General features: G+C 42.9%; 1 protein-coding gene across 2 annotated transcripts in view; it reads right to left on the reverse strand.

Annotated features, from left to right (window-relative positions):
* Positions 1 to 6,736: 6,736 nt before the first annotated feature.
* The window catches only part of ddx52 (DEAD (Asp-Glu-Ala-Asp) box polypeptide 52), a 64,085-nt gene continuing 48,726 nt past the window's right edge, over positions 6,737 to 22,095 (reverse strand). For both annotated transcript variants that reach the window (XM_055658219.1, XM_055658220.1), the window contains 5 exons: positions 15,705 to 15,855; positions 13,559 to 13,634; positions 11,219 to 11,290; positions 7,570 to 7,662; positions 6,737 to 7,366 (listed from right to left, as the gene is read on the reverse strand). In XM_055658219.1, the coding sequence (XP_055514194.1) occupies positions 7,297 to 7,366; positions 7,570 to 7,662; positions 11,219 to 11,290; positions 13,559 to 13,634; positions 15,705 to 15,855 (462 nt within the window). In that variant the 3' untranslated portion in view covers positions 6,737 to 7,296. The remainder of the gene's footprint in view (positions 7,367 to 7,569; positions 7,663 to 11,218; positions 11,291 to 13,558; positions 13,635 to 15,704; positions 15,856 to 22,095) is intronic.

The raw sequence follows: 22,095 nt of genomic DNA on the forward strand, positions 1-22,095 counted from the left end.
TGTACTCCCTGTACACACATGACTGTGTGGCTAGGTTCAGCTCCAATTCAATAATTAAGTTTGCTGATGACACTGTGGTGGTGGGCCTGATCTCAGACAATGATGAGAGGGCCTACCGGGAGGAGGTGGCTGATCTAGCACTCTGGTGCCAGGAGAACAGCCTCCTCTTGAACATCAAAAAAACGAAGGAGCTGATCATGGACTTTAGGAGGGCACATCATCCGAGGACGTACACTCCATTGAGTATAAATGGGGATCCTGTGGATAGGGTGAACTGTTTTAAATATCTGGGAGTCCACATCTCTGAGGATATGACATGGTCATCACACGCCTCAGCACTGGTGAATAAGGCAAGGCAGCGCCTTTACCACCTCAGGCAATTGAGGAAATTCAGAGTGTCTCCGAGGATCCTCCAGTGCTTCTACGCAGCGGCGGTGGAAAGCATCTTGTCCGGGAACATTACCATCTGGTTCGGGAATTGCTCTGCCAAGGACAAGAAGGCTCTGCAGAGAGTAGTGCGTTCGGCCGAACGCACTATGGGAACTTCACTCACCCCCCTGCAGGAACTATACAACAGGAGGTGCAACTCCAGAGCAAACAAAATCATGAGAGACCTCTTCCACCCCTGCAACGGACTGTTCCAGCCGCTACGGTCAGGCAAACGCCTCCGTTGCCACGCAGTGAGAACGGAGAGGTTGAGAAGGAGTTTCTTCCCAGAGGCAATTCGGACTGTAAACGCCTTTCTCACCAGGGACTAACTGTACAGAACGTTTTTCCTTCTATTATTTATTATGTAAAATAATATGTGTGTTATGATTGTGTTTATAATTTGTTTGGTTGTTTTGTTGTTCCGTGAGCATTGCCACTTTCATTTCACTGCACATCTCGTATGTGTATGTGACAAATAAACTTGACTTGACTTGACTTCTACATCACGGATTAGTAATGGCAATTAACAGTTGAAATTGCAAAGTTAAGAAATTGCTGTTGCAAGAGTCAAGCGTGTGAAAACAGGCCCTTTGACCCTACTTGCCCACTCCGACCAACAAGACCCAGCTACACAAGTGCCACCTGCTTACATTTGGCCCATATCCCTCCAAACTTGTCCCATCCGTGTACCTGACTAACCGTGCCTTAAACGTTGCGAGTCGCAGCCTCAACCACAGTGCCCTCCATAATGTTTGGGACAGAGACCCGTCATTTATTTATTTGCCCCTGTACTCCACAATTTGAGATTTGTAATAGAATAAAATCACGTAGTAAAAGTGCACATTGTCAGGTTTTAATAAATGCCATTTTTATACATTTTGGTTTCACCATGTAGAAATTACAGCTGTGTTTATACATAGTCCTCCCATTTCAGGGCACCATAAAGTTTGGGACACAGCAATGTAATGTACTTGAAAATAGTCATGTTTAGCATTTTGTTGCATATCCTTTGCATGCAATGACTGCCTGAAGTCTGCGATTCATGGACATCACCAGTTGCTGGGTGTCTTCTCTGGTGATGCTCTGCCAGACCTGTGTTGCAGCCATCTTTAGCTTACGTTTGTTTTGGGGGCTAGTCCCTTTCAGTTTTCTCTTCAGCATATAAAAGGCATACTAAATTGGGTTCAGATTGGGTAATTGACTTGGCCACTCAATAAAAAGACAATTTTTTAGCTTTCAAAAACTCCTCTGTTGCTTTAGCAGTATGTTTGCGGGTCATTGTCTTACTGTAGAATGAACTGCCGGCCAATGAGTTTTGAGGCATTTGTTTGAACTCGAGCAGATAGAATGTATCTATACATTTCAGAATTCATTATGCTACTATCATCAGCGGTTGCATCATCAATGAAGATAAGAGAGTCAGTTTCTTCAGCAACCATACATACTCAGGCCACAACACCCCCACCATTGTATTTCACAGATGAGGTGGTATGCTTTGGATCTTGGGCAGTTCCTTCTCTCCTCCATACCTTGCTCTTGCGATCACTCTGATATGTTAATCTTCGTCTCATCTGTCCACAAGACCATTTTTCGGAACTGTGGTTTCTCTTTTAAGTGCTTCTTGGCAAACTGTAAACCGGCCATCCTATTTTTGCAGCTAACCAGTGGTTTGCATCTTGCAGTGTAGCCTCTGTATTTCTGTTCATGGAGTCTTCTGCAGACAGTGGTCATTGACAAATCCACACCTGACTCCTGAAGTGTTTCTGATGTCAGGCATGTGTTTGGGGATTGTAGATTGGCCATAGCATGTTAGCCAATTAGAATGCTTAGTAATTATAACCCCGCCTAATTATAACATTCATAGTGTAAGATCCTACCCACTGTCTACCAGTCAGAGTAGCAGTGTGAACGTGTGATGATCTGCTGTGTAGTTGATGACCTGAACAATAAAGATGCTTGTGTCTCAACCCGTGTAAGGTTGAGCTCTTTACTGGGATTTTTCTTTATTTTAGAGAGAATTATTCGGTTATCAGCTGTGGAGGACTTCCTTGGCCTGCCAGTCCCTTTGTGATTAGTAAACTCACCATTGCTCTTTCTTCTTAATGATGCTCCAAGCAGTTGATGTTGGTAAGCCTAAGGTTTGCCTGTTATCTCTAACAGTTTTATTCTTGTTCCTCAGTCTCATAATGGCTTCATTGACTTTCATTGGCACAACTTTGATCCTCATGTTGATGAACAGCAATAAAAGTTCCCAAAGGTGATGGAAAGACAGGAGGAAAGATTAGGTGCTGAGAGCTCTCTTATACCTGTATTAAGGAGGCATTTAAACACACCTGAGCAATTACAAACGGCTATGAAGCCATGTGTCCCAAACATTATGGTGCCCTAAAATGGGGAGGGGGCGCTATGTATAAACAGCTGTAATTTCTCCAAGGTGAAACCAAAATGTATAAAAATGGTCTTTAATAAAATGTGCACTTTAACCACATGTGATTTTTTCTATTACAAATCTCAAATTGTGGAGGACAGAGGCAAATAAAACAAATAATGGGTCTTTGTCCCAAACATTATCGAGGGTGCTGTGCCTCCACTGGCAACTCATTCCATACACTCACCTCCCTTTGTATGAAAAAGTGCTTTGTTTTGTTTTTGCACCATATTTTTTTATTGAACTTTATTTAGTTTGTTTATTATGTTATCTATTGAGTGCTGTGTTTTCACAGACCTGTTGTGCTCCTGTAAAAACCATTTCGATGTTCCGTTCGGTACAAATTAGAGAAATACCAGCAGAATTTCCTGCTGCTGGAGTATAAACAGAGGATAGTTCGGGAAGACGTAGAGACGAGGGACGTAAAGCGGTGGTCCGATCAGTCAGAGGCCATGCTGCAAGATGCACTGAGTGATGTCGACTGGAATATGTTCGAAGCAATTTCCAGTGACGTCAGTGGGTTCGCGGAAGCAGTCATGGACTTCATCGCAACAATAACCGACAACATCGTCTCCACGGTAAGGGTAAGCACCTTTCCGAACCAAAAACCCTGGGTAGACAGGTCTGTTCGTGTGGCCCTGAATGCTCGCACTGCTGCCTACAACTAGGGCCTGGTATCAGGAAACATGGACGTCTACAAGGCAGAGTCTTACCGACTGCGAAGGGCGGTGAAAACGCAAAAAGGAGGTACAGGGACAAGATGGAGTCACAGATGGAGCAGCAGGACACCAGACGCCTGTGGCAGGGGCTACGGAATGTAACCAACTACCGGAGCACCCCACCCTCATCCGCAAGTGCCAGCACCTCCCTAGCTGAGGACCTGAACTCCTTTTACGCTCGTTTCGAGATGGGCAACACCACCCCAGGTCTGCCGACTATCGACAATACCACCAGCGGGCTGGCTACCGAAGCTGCAGGCAGGAATGTGCACACATTCTCACTATCCGAGCACGACGTGAGGAGGGCTCTGACAAGGGTGAACATGAGGACAGCTGCAGGCCCCGATGGCATCTCGGGGCGAGTACTCAAGTCCTGTGCTACGCAGCTAGCTCCGGTGCTCACTACAATATTCAACCTCTCCCTGGACAAGTCCGTAGTCCCTGCCTGCCTCAAAAAAATCCACCAAAAAATGCCTCCCCAGCCTGTCTGAATGACTACCGTCCGGTGGCCCTTACCTCGGTAGTCATGAAATGCTTTGAGAGGCTGGTGAAGAAACACATCTGCGCCTTCCTCCCTCACAACATGGACCCGTTGCAGTTCGCATACCGTCCGAACAGATCCACGGACGATGCGGTCTCCCAGGTTTTGCACACCGCTCTCTCTCATCTTGACAGCCAGAAGGGGGGCTACGTGAGGATGCTGTTCATAGACTTCAGTTCAGCCTTCAACACGATAGTCCCCACCAGACTGGCTGGGAAGCTACTGGAATTGGGGCTCAACACCTCCCTGTGTGCCTGGGTCCTGGACTTTCTCACCGTCAGGCCCCAGGTAGTCAAGATGGGAGGGAATACATCGAGGTCCCTCACCCTGAGCACAGGATCGCCCCAGGGTTGCGTCCTCAGCCCCCTATTGTACTCCCTGTACACACATGACTATGTGGCTAGGTTCAGCTCCAACTCAATAATTAAGTTTGCTGATGACACTGTGGTGGTGGGCCTGATCTCAGACAACGATGAAAAGGCCTACCGGGAGGAGGTGGCTGATCTAGCGCCCTGGTGCCAGGATAACAGCCTCCTCTTGAACATCAAAAAAACGAAGGAGCTGATCGTGGACTTTAGGAGGGCACATCATCCGAGGACGTACACTCCATTGAGGATAAATGGGGATCCTGTGGATAGGGTGAACTGTTTTAAATATCTGGGAGTCCACATCTCTGAGGATATGACATGGACATCACACGCCTCAGCACTCGTGAGTAAGGCAAGGCAGCGCCTTTACCACCTCAGTGCATTTCGTTGTCTCTGTACTGTACACTGACAATGACAATAAATTGAATCATTTCATTTCATTTCTCAGGTAATTGAGGAAATTCAGAGTGTCTCCGAGGATCCTCCAGTGCTTCTACTCAACGGCTGTGGAAAGCATCTTGTCCGGAAATATTACCATCTGGTTTGGGAATTGCTCTGCCCAGGACAAGAAGGCTCTGCAGAGAGTAGTGCGTTCGGCCGAACGCACTATGGGAACTTCACTCACCCCCCTGCAGGAACTATACAACAGGAGGTGCAACTCCAGAGTCCATAAAATCATGGGAAACCCCTTCCACCCATGCAACGGACTGTTCCAGCTGCTACGGTCAGGCAAATGCCTCCGTTGCCACGCGGTGAGAACGGAGAGGTTGAGAAGGAGTTTCTTCCCAGAGGCCATTCGGACTGTAAACTCCTATCTCACCAGGGACTAACTTTACTGAACGTTTTTCCTTCCAATATTTAATATGAAAAAGAATATGTGTGTGTTTATGATTGTGTTTATAGTTTGTTTGGTTGTTTGCTTGTTTGTCTTTTTGCACAAAGTCTGCGAGCATTGCCACTTTTCATTTACCTGCACATCTTGTATGTGTATGTGATGAATAAACTTGATTTGACTTGCCTTGGACTGACTCATACATGCTGTCAAGGTGATATTTAATCAAGAGAAACCAAGGAGGGAAATAAATTCCAACCTTCTGCACATCAGCTAATGGAAGATGGCACCCAACCCAGAGGACTATTGATAAAGCCGAATTTTTGTTAACAATATAAGATGATATTAAATTGGCTTCTGGGCTAGCTTACAGCTTATATTTAGTCTCAAATTAGGCTTGCCTCAGGTTGCGGTGTGTGAGATAATAAATACTATAACATTGTCTCCCAAGTGACGAGAGAGGAAGCAGAGAAGGAGCTAGATCTCTCTTTGATGTATTGGAAAAGTAAGATGTCGTAAACCAAGTGTCCTATGTTTATGAGGGAGGAGGTGACGAGAGAGGAGAAGCTAGATTGATCTAAGAGAATGTGACAAAATGCCTTTGATGTGATGCATTCTGTAGAAACATATTTTTCTGTACCTCTGACCATGACTAATGTCTGTGGAATGTGCTAAGGTGACAAAAAAACACTATATCATACGATGTAATTCTGTTGTTCAGAGAAGTGGACTGAGGACAGTGAAGTGTCTACATTGGTCACTTGACTGGAGTTCTCCCTCCCTTCCATCGGCCGATAATAAGTAAAGTTTTGAACTGGTCTACCAAACAGTTTGTGTGTTGTCTGTTTATTAAGAAGCGAACCTGTTTAGTTGTTATAAAAGTAACTTTTTCACTATTTGCTTGCTAGCCACAGAAGCAGCTCTACAAACTCATTTTACAATCGCTCCACTATTAAATCTCTATTCCTACAGCAACATTTTTTACTTTATCTATGTTTCTATGATTAATTGTAATCATATATTGTCTTTCTGCTGACTAGCTATAATGCAACAAAAGCTTTTCACTGTACCTTGGTACACGTGACAATAAACTAAACTGAAACCAGATTTTAAGACAAGACACAGAGCATAATTAGGCCATTCGGCCCATCAAGTCTGCCCTGCCATTCGATCATGACTGATCTAACTTTCCCTCTCAACACCCTCCTCCTGTCTGCTCCACATAACCTTTGACGCCCTTTCACATTTTCACTGAAGTTAAATGGAAATATTGGAGATAAAGGAATTGATTTCTCTTTCTGTTTTGTTCCTGCATTGACCATAGTAAAATATCTGAAATATATCATCCAGAAATTTGTTAATAATGAAATACAAAGTTATATTTTACACTCCATCAGAAGAGATAATGTAAACAGTCAGTGTTAAAGTCAAATTGTCCACATTACTTTAATGATGGATATTTAAAATTTGAAAAACAATTATGGCATTTATGAGAAATCACCAGATTGATTTTATTAGGATTTACAGATCATTTAGCTGTAACTACACCAGTTTATAATTTCTATACAACAAATTCTTACTGGAAGTAACTTAAACTACAGTATCCAGACTGCAATTTTCTATATCAGAGAAAAAGGGTATGTTAAATTCACATCCTCATGTCAATATCAGTATATCATACTGCAGCATCTGTTAATTCTAAAAGGGTTGAAACGTACTATAAAGAAAGTACAATATTGCAGTATTTCACATAGGTGGCACTGCACTCTTCAGCACATCCAAGATATCTTAAAATATTTAGAAACATTTATTTTCTTTCAAAACAGCAATGAAAACAATCTTCAGCATAACATCTGTGGTTGAAAAGTTACTAGAGAGTATTCTGATGGATAAGATACACATGCAGTTAAATGGACAAGGGATGATTAGGGACATGGTTTTGTGAGTGGGAGGCCATTTCTCACAAATCTGGAACCTTGTTAAAAACTGTTGATTGTCACACTTATTTTGGGCTTTTCTTTTTTCTTCTTGCTCTTCTGAATCAGTTTTCTGTAAGCACCAAATTAAAAAAAAATTCTCGTAAATAGAGACTCAGCAAGAAATATATTCTCAATATTCAATCTAGCAGCAGGGTCACATGTAAAGAGTACTGGGAACTTTACTTCAGAAATTACTTGATTTATTGGTTACTTAAATATAATCTAATGGTAGACAATTTAATTAAAAATATATAAGATTTTAAAGAACCATACTTCTTTCTGGCCGCCGTTTCTAGGAAGTATTTTGGAGTGGTCCTGATGGTCGCTCGTTTGATTGGATTTTTGATGACCCTTTTCCTTTGTTTACTGCAATGAGGGCAAAGTGGCAATCATTATTACAAAGTCACACTGTTGAAGGATTAAAGAAATCCTTAAGATCTCCTAGGATTAGAAATCCTTGAAATAGGATTCCTAGAAATCCTAGGATTTCCAAGGATTAAAGAAATGTTAAAAAAAAAACTGGATAGATATCCTACTAAAGTACAGGGATGAAAGTACAACCACGCAGTTTGTGGTATGGAAGGACGTGCATTCAAACTTATTCTGGGGAGCGCAGCTTTGGATCAATGCTGAAGGAGCTGGCTTCTGGTTGCCAAACACTAACTCCCCTTCCCATTCTGAACTTTCTGCCCTGTGCCTCCTCCATTGTCAGAGTGAGGCCAAATGTAAATTGGAGGAACAGTGCCTCATATTTCACCTGGGCAGCTAACACCCCAGCAGTATGAATATTGATTACTCCAACTTCAAGTAACCCTTACATCCCTTCTCTCTGTCTCACCCCCACCCTAGTCGTCATACTAGTTTTACTGTTGGCCCGTTGAGTTGCTCAGTCCATGTACACGTTATCACCTATCCCACTGCCAACAATGGCCTATTGTGCACCCATTTCCTTGATTATCGTTATCCATTCATTTCTCAAAGTACAGTCAATATCTTTTGTTCCCCTTTTCCGACTCTCAGTCTGAAGAAGGGTCTCGACCTGAAACGCCATCCATTCCTTCTGTCCAGATATGCTGCCTGCCCCTAAAACATGTACCTTCTGCACTGCAATCATTTAATGCATTATCCAAATTCTCAATGGATATTTAATGACATTTGACAGAACTTTTATCATTCTGGACTTCAAATGAAATTATGCTAAATTTGGAAAAAGCAAATCATGAACATCAAGCCAAGAATGGAAGAAAATAAAGTAGGACTTAGGGATAGGGTAAAAAAAAAAAGAAAAGAATGCAAAATACATGAATTTGTGACCTTTTCTCATTCTGGACATTGAAACAGAAATTAAAGATTGCTCAAATGGGCAGTCATTGGAACTCATCTCCAAACTCCTGGACCTAGGAATTAACCACACACTCTGCCACTGATTTGACTTTCTGATCCACAGACCACAATCAGTGAAGATAGGTCTTCAATTCAAATATCAAGGAAGGAATCTATGCTTGGAGTCAGAAGATGGAGGTGAGGCGCTAACCAAGTACTTTGCATCTATATTCACCAAGGAGGAGGAGGACTAGGTGGACAGCGAGATCAGTATGAAGTATACACATATGTCAAGGCAGTTTGAGATTGAGAAAGAGATAGTGCTGAGGCTCCTGAAGAACATTAATGGGTTAAGTCCCCAGGGCCTGATGGGATCAATCCCAGGTTATTGACAGTAGCAAGAGAGGACATTGCAGGGGCCTTGATTGTTGCTTTGTTCATTGTTACTTCTCTGGCTACAGGAATGTCCTGGAGGACTGGAGGGTGGCCAATGCTGTCCTTTGTTTAAGAAAGGAAGGAGAGAGAATCCCGGAAACTATAAGCCGGTGAGCCTCAGGTCAGTGGTTGGTAAACTATTGGAAATAATTCTTCGAGAGGATTAATGGGAGAGTGGGCTAACTAAGGATAGCCAGCATGGCTTTGTGTGCAGCAGATCGTGTCTCACTAACTTGATTGTGTTATTTGAGGAGGTGACAAAGGAGATGGATGAAGGTAGGGCAGTGATGTATGCATGGATTTTATTAAGGCTTTTGATAAGGTCCTTCATGGTAGGCTGATCCAGAAGGGCAAGATATACGCATTCATGATGACCTGGTTGTATGGATTCAAAACTGGCTTATTCACAGAAGACAGAGGGTTGTGGTGGAATGCAGATGTTCTGGCTGGAGGTCTGTGACCAGTGGTGTTCTGCAGGGATCCGTGCTGGGACCTCGGCTGTTTATGATACAAACATATAAATGACCATCAGTCTGAAGAAGGGTCTCGACCTGAAACCTCGCCAATTCCTTCTCTCCTTCGATGTTGCCTCGCCAGCTGAGTTACTCCAGCATTTTGTGTCTACCATTGATTTAACCAACATCTGCAGTTCTTTCTTAAACATAGATTTCAATGTAGATGGGTTGGTGAGTAAGTTTACTAATGACACCAAAATTAGGGGTGTTGCAAATAATAAGGAAAGCTGTCAGAAATAGCATGTGGAGTTTAACCCGTGCAAGTGTGAGGTGTTGCTCTTTGGGAGGTTGCATGCAAGAAAAGAATACGCAATTAATGGCAAGACCCTTAACAGCATTGATGTGCAGAGGTATCTTGGATCCACATTCATAAGGTGGCAGCACAATAGATAGGGTGGTAAAGGCAACATATGGTATGCTTGCCTTCATTGCTGGGGGCAATGAGTGCAAGAGTCAGGAAGTTGAAGAACTTTGGTTGGGCTGCGTTAGGAGTATTGCACGCAGCTCTGATCGCCCCAATACAGATGTGAAAGCTTCCAAGAGGGTGCAGAAGCGGTTTACCTGAATTCTGCCTGGATTAGAGGGTTTCACCTACAGGAAGGGGATGGATAAACTTGGGATTGTTTTCCCTGGAACGTCAGAGGTTCAGGAGAGACTTGATAGAAGTATATATAATTCTGAGTCATAGATGGCAATCAGGGTCGACAATCAGAACCTTTCCCCCCCCAGGTGGAAATGTCCAACACTAGAGGGCATAGAAACATAGAAAATAGGTGCAGTAGGCCATTCGGCCCTTCGAGCCTGCACCGCCATTCAATATGATCATGGCTGATCATCCAACTCAGTATCCTGTACCTGCCTGCTCTCCATACCCCCCTGATCCCTTTAGCCACAAGGGCCATATCTAACTCCCTCTTAAATATAGCCAAAGAACTGGCTTCAACTACCTTCTGTGGCAGAGAATTCCACAGATTTACCACTCTCTGTGTGAAAAATGTTTTTCTCATCTTGGTCCAAAAAGACTTCCTCCTTATTCTTAAACTATGACCCCTTGTTGTGGACTTCCCCAACATCGGGAACAATCTTCCTGCATCTAGCCTGTCCAACCCCTTAGGAATTTTGCAAGTTTCTATAAGATCCCCCCTCAATCTTCTAAATTCTACCGAGTACAAGCCAAGTCTATCCAGTCTTTCTTCATATGAAAGTCCTGACATCCCAGGAATCAGTCTGGTGAACCTTCTCTGTACTCCCTCTATGGCAAGGATGCCTTTCCTCAGATTTGGAGACCAAAACTGTACGCAATACATAGCTATAGGTTGAGGGGTTGAATGTTTTATGGAGATGTGCAGAGCAAGTTATTTCTTTTACACATTTCTTCAAACCCAAAGCTATTGCTGGTATGACCTGCCATTTTCACAATTTTCTATTTTTAGTTAAAATTCATGGCATCAACATTGGAGTAAATTCAGGCTGATTTCATCCTGAAGTACGTTTGTAAATAATGTAGTTATTGTTATCCGGGGAAGTACATGTTTGGAAATGATGTACAATGAACTCTGACCACTTGCGCAGTTCAAATGGTCCCAGTGAGTGAAACCTCTAGGCACAGCATTCCTTGTCTTAGCTAATACATATTTAAAATCAGTTACCTTTGCAATTTCTTTATTTGCATCATGTAATCAGGTACAGGGCAGCCAGCTTGTTTGATGATATTTGCTATGCTGAATAGACAGAAAGAGAATGCATTAAAAGCAGCACATTTCTGCAAAAGATTATAACCTCACTTATGGCACGAACAACACTGCCAAGTAGGACGAACTACTTCATTCAATGAGTGCCTGGATTCCATTGTGGAATAGACCAACAAACCCTGATCAGGAATATCCAAGGAAATTGAAGGAAGCTGCTGAATCTTGGCTTAAATATACATGTCATCGTTAGACACAGGTGTGATGTCAGAAGACTGGAGGATGGCTAATGTTGTCCATCTATTGCAACCGCAGGAAATGCTACACTTGTCGCTTTATCTCCATCCAAGGACCCAAGCAGTCTTTCCAGGTGAGGCAGAGCTTCACCTGCATCTCCTCCTACCACATCTACTGCATCCGCTGTTCCAGGTGTCAACTGCTCTGCATTGGTGAGATCAAGCACAGGCTTGGCGATCACTTCGCCCAACACCTCTGCTCAGTTCGCAATAACCAACCTGATCTCCCGGTGGCTCAGCACTTCACCTCACCCTGCCATCCAAATCCGACCTTTCTGTCCTGGGCCTCCTCCCTGGCCAGAGTGAGTCCCACTGCAAATTGGAGGAGCAGCACCTCATATTTTGCTTGGGTAGTTTACACCCCAGCAGTATGAACATCGACTTCTCCAATTTCAGGTAGTCCTTGCTTTCTCCCTTCCCAGCTCTCCCACATCCTACTGTCTCCGCCTCTTCCTTTCCTTTTTTTTCCGCCCCCCCCCCACATTAGTCTGAAGAAGGGTCTCGATTTATTTTTTTTCCGCCCCCCCCCCCCCCCCCCACATTAGTCTGAAGAAAAGTCGCCTTTTCCTTCACTTCATGGATCCTACCTCACCCGCTGAGTTTCTCCAGATTTTTGTCTACCTTCAAGAATCAAGAGTAGTTAATTATAACAGAACAATTAAATTCTTACCTGCAGGAGCATAACAGACGTGTAACACTCGACTCAACTTATAATAAACAAAAACATTCAATAAATTAATAACCTCAATTAGTGTGCAGAAAAGCTTGAAGTTCTTTGTGTAATCAAAGACAGCTCATAGTTTAATTAGACTTTTTGTAGTGTTCAAGAGTCTGATAGATGTTAGAAATGACACTTGCCCTGCTAATGTCACCCCTCCTATGTTTCTAAAACACTATAGAGTGCCAGAAACATAAATTAAACAAATATAAAATGTAAACTGAACGTGAATGGAATGACCTGCCAACCCATCCCTGACTGCCTCCGTCTTCCCGGCCATTTAGAGCCCCGGGTCCAACCCCACTCCCGACTCAAAGTGCCCCAGTGAACCCTTCACTCGCCACACGTTGTAGTGACACAGCTGTTGTTGCGGCTCACATTGTGGCCCCGGCCCCCTCCGCTCGTGCTTCCACATCCTCCTCTGGAGTTGCCAACATACTCAACTTTGGAAGTGACAGAAGGTGAGAAAAGAGAGAACCCCACGGTGACCAAGCACAGTCTGTCGTTGGCAGTGGCTTAAAGTGTTGTCCCCCGGGGCGGCAACATGAATCGCAGCAACATTCGTATGAACCAGTGAAGAAGTGCTCACTGGTGCAGACCAGTGGCATCGGCACCAAGCTTAAAGTGAAATGACACACGGTGATGGTGTCTCAACTGATTGAATGAGTCTGAGGAAGGGTCCCGATGTCAATTCTCTGTATTCCCCAGAGATACTGACCCGCTGAGTGATTCTGGCACTGTGTCCCCTTTCAGTGGGCGAAGAAGCTGATGCACCTTGCGAGTCGGGAATAGGGTCTGGGAGATGGTGGGAGCCAGGGATAGGTGAGAAGATCCGTCCACTATATCCAATATCTGTTATAAGCGGGTTGTTAAAACAAGGGTTTACTGTGTCTTTGTGAAACAGGAGAGAAGATTGAGAACATAGTTGATTCTTTCGACCGGAAAGTGCACAACTCACTTGCAATGTGGGAAGGGAATTTCAACTAAACTCTAGTAATTTTTGCCGGATTATATTGATAGGCGGACTATCGTTGGCCAAAAAAAACAAAAACAAAACAAAAACAAATTGGTGTTCAACCTGTATTAGCAATATAAGCAAAATAAAAGCACACCTTAAATTATAGTGAGGCACAACTCGATTATACTCTGCCATAATGAAGATTACCTTCTCTCTCTCCTATAAACAACTAACACAAAAAATACAAGCATGCATTTGCTCGATGTAGCCAGCAACAGATGTGCTTTCCCCAGACATCTAATTTTCTGGAGATTCATGTTCAAACTGACCTTCGCAAAAGTGGTTTATCGTCTTCTGTAAAAAATGTTTTCGCTTTTCCTTGGTGACCAGCTCTTCCTGTACGACCTAGATACAACAAAACATTTGTTACCAACAATTAATATTGACTTTCATCTACTGTAGAATAGTGCTGAACAAGATGGTAGAAATAGAAAACAGAAAAAAAGGCATAATAAAAGGCAATTTTGCATAAAGATGACAAAGCAGAGAAAAGCAGACACTACTCTGTAGAAGCTTGTTGTTGCATGCTATCCAGTCAAAAGACTATAAATGATTACAATCAAGCTGTCCATAGTGTACAGATAAAGGTTAAAAGGTACAATATTTAGGGCAAGATAAAGTCTGTTAAAATCTGATTAAAGGTAGTGCAATGGTTTGCAGTGAGGAAGGTGTGAGGTCAGGACTGCACAACAGCTGGTGAGAGGACCGTTCAGTTGCCCGATAACAGCTGGGAAGAAACTGTCCCTGAATCTGGAGGTGTGCGTTTTCAAACAACTTAAAGGCTTGTTCTCTAGACGCGGAATGAGCCAAAAACAGAGCAGGAGAAAAAAGTCATGAGCAATGTAGAAAAGGGCCACAAAATAGTATTTTGGCACCAGAGGGCCAAATTATGAGGATAGATGAAAAATATTTTCAAATCAGACAGACAATAAAGGCAGCTATAAGATATAAGCAGATAAAGGCAGTATATACACAAGATAACCATCAGAAACAAGGTAAATCAGGAACATTGCTTGATTAACACTGCAGAAAAAGAGTTTCTCATACTCTTGTGTTAGCATTTATTTCAAGAGGACTAGAATATAAAAATAGGGATGTAAAGATGAGGCTTTATAAGGCACTGGTCAGACTGCATTTGGACTATTGCGAGTAGCTTTGGGCCCCATCTCTGAGGAAGGATGTGCTGGCATTAGACAGGGCCCAGAGGAGGTTTACGAGAATGATCGTGGTGATGATTGGGTTGAACATTTGATGAGTGTTTGTCGGCACTGGGCCTGTACTTGCTGGAGTTGAGAAGGATGAGGGGTGCCTTCATTGAAACTTACCAAATAGTGAAAGGCTTCGATAGAGTGGATGAGGAGAAAATGTTTCCACTAGTGGGAGTCTATAATTCGATGGTATAGCCTCAGAATAAAAGGATGCTTCTTTAGAAAGGAGATGAGGAGGAATTTCTTTTGTCAGAGAGTGGTGAATCTGTGGAATTCATTGCCACAGTCGGCTGTGGAGGCCATTATTTGATATTTTTTATAAGGTGTTGATTGACATCCATCCAATAGCAGGGTGACCAAAATTGTAAACAATACACCCAGTGCAGCCTCATCAACAGCTTGTACAATAGTAAAATAACATCCCAACTTCTATATTCAGTAGCCTGACCAATGTACAGAAAGCCTTCTTGACCTTGATTATCAGCGAAACCATTTTCAAAGAATTATGCATCTGCACTCCTACATCCATCTGCCCTACAAGACTACACAAGTCCCTGCCATACTATGAAGGACCTGCCCTGATGTAACTTAGCAAAATGCAACACCTCGCACTTACCCAAATTACAATCCATTAACCATTCCTCAGCCAACTTTCCAAACTGACCAAAATCCTGTATATTTTGATAACTGCCTTTGCTATCTACAATAACACATACTTAAGTACCATTTGCAAACTTCCGAATAATGTCTTGAACATTCTCATCCAAATTATTGATATAAACCAGTAACAGCACTGGGCCCAACACCAATCCCTGAGACTCACCAAAGCCACTTTTTAGCCCTTTGGCCCTTCTAATCACCAGCTTGCTTTATATTCCTCAAAGGCTCCTCTGATTTCATCCTTAAACCATGCAAGCACTTACTTTTCTTTCTGACCAAATATACAATCTCTTTGGTCATCCAATGTTACTGTACATTATCATCCTTACCACTCCTCCTTAGTGGAACATGAACCTTGATAAATTGGCCTTTAAATCACTCACGTCAGATGTGGACTTCCCCTATGTACCCTTCTGAGCTCTTGCCCAATAACATTTCAACTTAATTCAATATAAAAAATACATTCATAAAATTCAGAGTACCTTAATGTTAATCTTCAAATCAAAGCAATTTCACAGGGTATAAAGGAAAAATTAAATATACGTACCAATTCTATGGATGTATTCAATAGCACTAGTTGGAAAGTCGTAGTTGATGACTAAATTCACTCCTTTGAAATCAATGCCTCGAGCCATCAGTGCAGTGCAAAGGAGGACCCAAATCTTTCCTGCTCTGAAGCTGCGCACTACATTATCTCTCTGAAGAAAAAAGGCAAGTATTCCAGACCGCACAATTGAAAATGTAGATGAGATGTGTCTACAATTTAATATAATACCAACTGTGCACATTACTTAACACAAATACTGACGATCGCCTATGTTATAATCATTTAAAGAATGGAAATTCACCTTACAAAATCGTAATGCTAAAATATGAGATATGGGGAAAAAATACACTCTTAGAATTTATGGGAAAAGATTTATAGAAAAAGTGTAAATAAAAACAGAACATTTATTTTTTCAACTTTCATTTTTTGATGTGCAGATGATGCAACTTCACACTAGGGAAAAATCAGCCCGTTTTCTCGGAATATAACTCCATCTCCAATCCCCATTTCCCTGGAATGAAGATGTCAACTGTAGTGTTAAATACCACACACAATGACAAATATTGCTCAATACCTTAAGTATTATTCCAGAATTCATTAACATTGCTGTAGAGGGATGAAATACCGTATAGAAATTAGCTTAAATTTGAAAATAAAAGGCATCCCAAGTCATTCGGTATCTTGATTCAGACCACACAGTAAAAGCAAGCTGTTGCATTTTGGAAAGTCAAACCAGGGCAGGACATTCACAGTATATAGCATGGCCCTGGGAAACTGTAGAGCAGAGGGATCTAAGAGTGTAGGCACATTGTTCCTTGAAAGTGGTGTTATAGGTTGACATGGTGATCAAAAAGGCTTTCAATACATTTGCATTTATCAGTCAGGGTACTGAGTATAGAAGTTGGGATGTTATGTTACACATATACAAGACTTGAGGGTGCATTTGGAGTATTATTTTCAGGTTTAGTTTATTACTGTCACGTGGACAGAGGTACAGGGAAAAGTTTTTCATGTTGCATACTATCCAGTTAGCGGAAAGACAAAACATGATGACAATACGTCCACAGTGTAAAGATACTGTGTAAAGGGAATCATGTTTTGGTCACCCTATTGTAAGAAAGCTTCCATTAAGTTGGAAAGGATGCAGAAATTATTTATGATGAGTTGCCAGAACTCAGAGTCACAGAGTGATACAGTGTGGAAACCAGCCCTTCAGCCCAACTTGCCCACGTCGGCCAACATGTCCCAGCTACACTAGTTTCACCTGCCTGCGTTTGGTCCATATCCCTCCAAACCCGTCCTATCCATATACCTGTCTAACAGTTTCTTAAACTTGGGATAGTCCCAGCCTCATCTACCTCCTCTGGTAGCTTTTCCATCCACCACCCTTTGTGTAAAAAGGTTTCCCCTCATATTCCTATGAAATCTTTTCCCCTTCACGTTAAACCTATGTCCTCTGGTCCTCAATTCGCCTACTCTGGGCAAGAGACTCTGTGCATCTACCTGATCTATTCCTCTCATGATTTTATACACCTCAATAAGATCACCCCTCATCCTCCTGCACACCAAGGAATTGAGTCCCAGCCAACTCAACCTCTCCTTATAGGTCAGGCCCTCAAGTCCCAGCAACATCCTCATAAATTATCTCTGTACCTTTTACAGCTTGACAACATCTTTCCTATAACATGGTGCCCAGAAGTGAACACAATACTTAAAAAGGTAAAACAGTTATAATGGGTGACTTCAATCTACATATAGATTGGGTGAATCAAATTGGCAGGGGTGCCGAGGAAGAGGATTTCTTGGAATGTATGCGGGATAGTTTTCTAAACCAACATGTAGAAGAACCAACGACAGAGCAGGCTATTCTAGACTGGGTATTGAGTAATGAGGAAGGGTTAGTTAGCAGTTTTGTTGTGGGTGGCCCCTTGGGCAAGAGTGACCATAATATGGTTGAGTTCTTCATTAGGATGGAGAGTGACATTGTTAATTCAAAAACAAGGGTTCTGAACTTAAAGAAAGATAACTTTGAGGGTATGAGACGTGAATTGGCCAAGATTGACTTGCAATTGATTCTTAAAGGGTTGACGGTGGGTATGCAATGGAAGGCATTTAAAGACTGCATGGATGAACTACAACAATTGTTCATCCCAGTTTGGCAAAAAAATAAATCAGGGAAGGTAGTGCATCCGTGGATAACAAGATAAATCAGGGATAGTATAAAAACAAAAGATGAAGCATACAAATTAGCCAAAAATAGCAGCTTACCAGAGGACTGGGAAAAATTCAGTTCAGGAGAGGAGGACAAAGGGCTTAATTAGGAAAGGGAAAATAGATTATGAAAGAAAACTGGCAGGGAACATAAAAACTGACTGCAAAAGTTTTTATAGATATGTGAAGAAAAAGAGATTAGTTAAAACAAATGAAGGTCCCTTGCAGACAGAAACAGGTGAATTGATCATGGGTAACAAGGACAATGCAGACCAATTGAAAAATGTTTTTCTCATCTCGGTCCTAAAAGACTGCACCCTTATCCTTAAACTGTGACCCCTTGTTCTGGACTTCCCCAACATCGGGAACAATCTTCCTGCATCTAACCTGTCCAACTCCTTAAGAATTTTGTAAGTTTCTATAAGATCCCCCCTCAATCTTCTAAATTCTAGCGAGTACAAGCCAAGTCTATCCAGTCTTTCTTCATATGAAAGTCCTGATATCCCAGGAATCCCACTTGGCTGATGTTCCGTTCCCCTTAAATAATCTGCTCCAATTAACTTGAGTAAAACATTCTCTCATACCCTTAAAGTTGGCCCTACTCCTATTGAGCATCTTAACATGTGGGCCCTTTCTGACCCAATCCATAACTATCTTAAGCCTAATCGAACAGTGGTCACTGGTCCCAAAAGGCTCCTCTACAACTACTTTATTCACTTGTCCATCCCAATTTCTCAAGTCTAGATCAAGTGTTGCCCTCTCATGTGTGGAGGCCTCTAAATACTGCTGGAGAAAACTCTCCTGAACACTTTTTGAGAAATTGCACCCCATCTAAACCCTTCACACTTCAGTCAATATTGGGAAAGTTAAAAACTACAACAACCTTATTTGACCTGCAGCTGTCTGCAATCTCCTGGCATATTTGTTCTTCTAATTCCCATTGACTATTCGGGGATCTGTAAATACCCCCAAAGAGGTGATCAATCCTTGTTCCTCAGCTCCACCCATATAACCTCACTAACCTCACTAGACGAACCGTCTGTAATGTCGCCTCTGACCACTGTCATGACATCCTCCTTAACCAATATTGCAACCCCCCCATTTCTTTTACATAGATACATAGACAATAGGTGCAGGAGTAGGCCATTCGACCCTTCCGAGTCAACACTGCCATTCAAAGTGATCATGGCTGATCATCCACAATCAGTACCCCGTTCCAGCCTTCTCCCATATCCCTTGAGTCCACTAGCTTAAGAGTATCTTAACTTGTACTGTACTTCCGGTGGCGCTGGTGTCAGCAGCCTCCACCTACAGCCCGGTATCTTTTTGTTTTTTTAGTTTGAAAAAGTGTGTTTTTTTGTGTTTTTTTGGTGATTTTATGTGGGGGAAGAGGACACGGTGCGGGGGATACCGTCCTTCAGCCGCTTCCTGGTGAGGACGCAACTATTATTCGAGTCGCGTCCTCGCCCCCCCCCTCCCCCCACAGCGGCCTACCTACCTGGATTGGCGCGGCCTTTCCTGCCATGATCGACCGGAGCTCCAGCAGCGGCGGGACAGCGCTGAAACATCGCGGGGCTGGCGATGCCTTACCGGGGGTCGCCGTCTGGAGCCCGGAGTGCTGGACCTGCTGCACCGACATCCTGGAGCTGCGGTTTGCGGAGCTCCCAACGTGGGCGGCGCTGATGGACAGCGCGGGGTCCTGTGACCCGGCTCGGCCTGTGGACTCGGGAGCTGCAGACTCCGGCTGCGGGAGGCGGCTGATCAGGAGGTCCGGGCCGCTGAGGAGGAGAATGCTCACCGTTGGGGTTCGGCGTCGGCGTTCCACCAGCCCGGCGTGAGGGCCTGAACATCGGGCCACCCGGGGCGGCGACTGCGGGTGCTCGGAAGGCCCCGACCACGGATGAACACGGAGGGGAGGCTGGCTGGACTATGGTGCCTTCCTCACCTTGGTGCCATTTATGTTATGTATCTGTGTTTGTGCTTTTTTTTAATTCAATTTCAATTTTATTTTTAATATGTTTTATTATTTATTTATTATTTTTTGAAATTGTTTTATGATACTGCCTGTAAGGGAAATTCATTTCGTTGTCTCAAATTGAGACAATGACAATAAATTTGAATACAATACAATACAATACAATACAATCTATCTTTTGAATGCAGGCAGAGAATTCCATAAATTCACAACTCTCTGGGTGAAAAGGTTTTTCCTCATTTCAGTTCTTAAACTGTGGCCACTGGTTCTGGACTCCCGCAACATCGGGAATATGTTTCCTGCATCCAGTGTGTCCAATCCCTTAATAATTTTATATGTTTCTACAAGATCCCCTCTAATCCTAAATTCCAACGAATACAAGTCCAGTCGCTCCATTCTTTCAACATATGACAGTCCCGCTATTTTGGGAATTAACCTTGTGAACCTACGCTGTACTCCCGCAATGGCAAGAATGTCCTTCGTCAAATTAGGAGATCAAAACTGCACACAATACTCCAGGTGTGGTCCCACCAGGGCCCTGTACTACTACAGAAGGACCTCTTTGCTCCTCTACTCTCATTATGAAGGCCAACATGCCATTAGTTTTCTTCACTGCCTGCCGTTTCTGCATGCTTTACTCTCACCTCTGTCTCTCCTGAAATGTCTGTACCCCGGAATATTGAGCTGCCAGTCGTACCCCTCTCTTAATTAGGTTTCAATAATGGCTACAATGTCCCAGTCGCACATATGTACATATCCATGCCCGATGCTAATCTGCCTTACCCGTCAGACCCCTTGCATTAAAATGCATGTAGCTTATACCGAACTTCCCTCCTCGCTCTCTGCCTTTCACCAGTCGATTCTGTCCACTAAACTTTCTCTCACCAACCTCCATAGCAACTTCTAACCTCTCACCTGTCTGTCCTGTATGAGATCCCACATGAGGGGAACGAGTTGCCAGATTTGAGGTTCAGCCAAGTACTACAACAACATTTGAAAGACATTTGACAGGTACATGTATAAGAGAGGTTTAGAGAAATATTTAGTTTAGTTGACTGTCACGTGTACTATGGTACAGTGAAAAGCTTTTGTTGCTTACTAGCAGAAAGACAATACATGATTACAATTGAGACATCCTGAGTGTATAGATTCATGATAGTGTTTAGTGCAAGATAAAGTCGAGTAAAATTTGATTAAAGATAGTCCGAAGGTCTCCAATGAGGTATAAGCTCATGAGTGCTTTCGAGTTGTTGGTAGGATGATTCAGTTGCCTGTTAGCAGCTGGGAAGGAACTGTGCCCGAATCTAGAGGTTGGAGGAACGTGGGCCAAACATAGGCAGGTGGGTCTTGTGTAGTTGGGACATCTTGGTGGGCATGGACAAGCTGGGCTGAAGGGTCCATTTCCATGCTGCACAATTGTGACTGTGTAACCATGTGCAAAGAAAGGATATGTTTCATGTACTATCCAACAAATCAGATAATGTTGTACATAAATACAATAGTCAAACTGAAGTACAAAAGGTAGAGCAAAGGGGAAGATGCAGACATGTAGTCATTAGAGAGCAACAATCCCAGAAACAAAGCCCAATTAGGTACCACAATGTCCAGGGAATCAAGAACTAGAGGCCAAAGGTGGGGCTTCCAGGGGGAAAGATTTAATAGGAACACAAGGGACATATTTTTTCCACACAGATCGTTGAGGGTATATGGATTGAGCTGCAAGAGGAAATAGTTGAGGCAGGTACAATAACAATGTTAAAAGACATTTAGACAGAAACAAGGATAGGAAAGATTTAAAAGGATATGGATCAAAGACGGGTAAATTGGATAAGCTTAGATGGGGCATCTTGATTGGCATGAACAAGTGGGCTTAAGGTCCAGTTATCTTGCTATACGAATAGGATTCTGTGCTGATTTGAAGTATGTTAATTTCTTGCACTGGTTTGGCAGATTAATGCATCTCTCTTGTGTGTTGAGTATATATAGCAGTATTGTATTAGTACAAAAGATTAGGTGTAATTTTTCTCCTACCCGCCACGACTCCCGGGAACAGATATTTTGGAATAGTTAATATAATCAACACTTATTGCCCACTAAACCTTTTGAACTGTTTAAGAAGGAACTGCAGATGCTGGAAAATCGAAGGTACACAAAAAAGCTGGAGAAACTCAGCGGGTGCAGCAGCATCTATGGAGCGAATAAAAT

The sequence above is a fragment of the Leucoraja erinacea genome, chromosome 28, assembly GCF_028641065.1.
Source record: "Leucoraja erinacea ecotype New England chromosome 28, Leri_hhj_1, whole genome shotgun sequence".
Lineage (NCBI taxonomy): Eukaryota > Metazoa > Chordata > Chondrichthyes > Rajiformes > Rajidae > Leucoraja > Leucoraja erinaceus.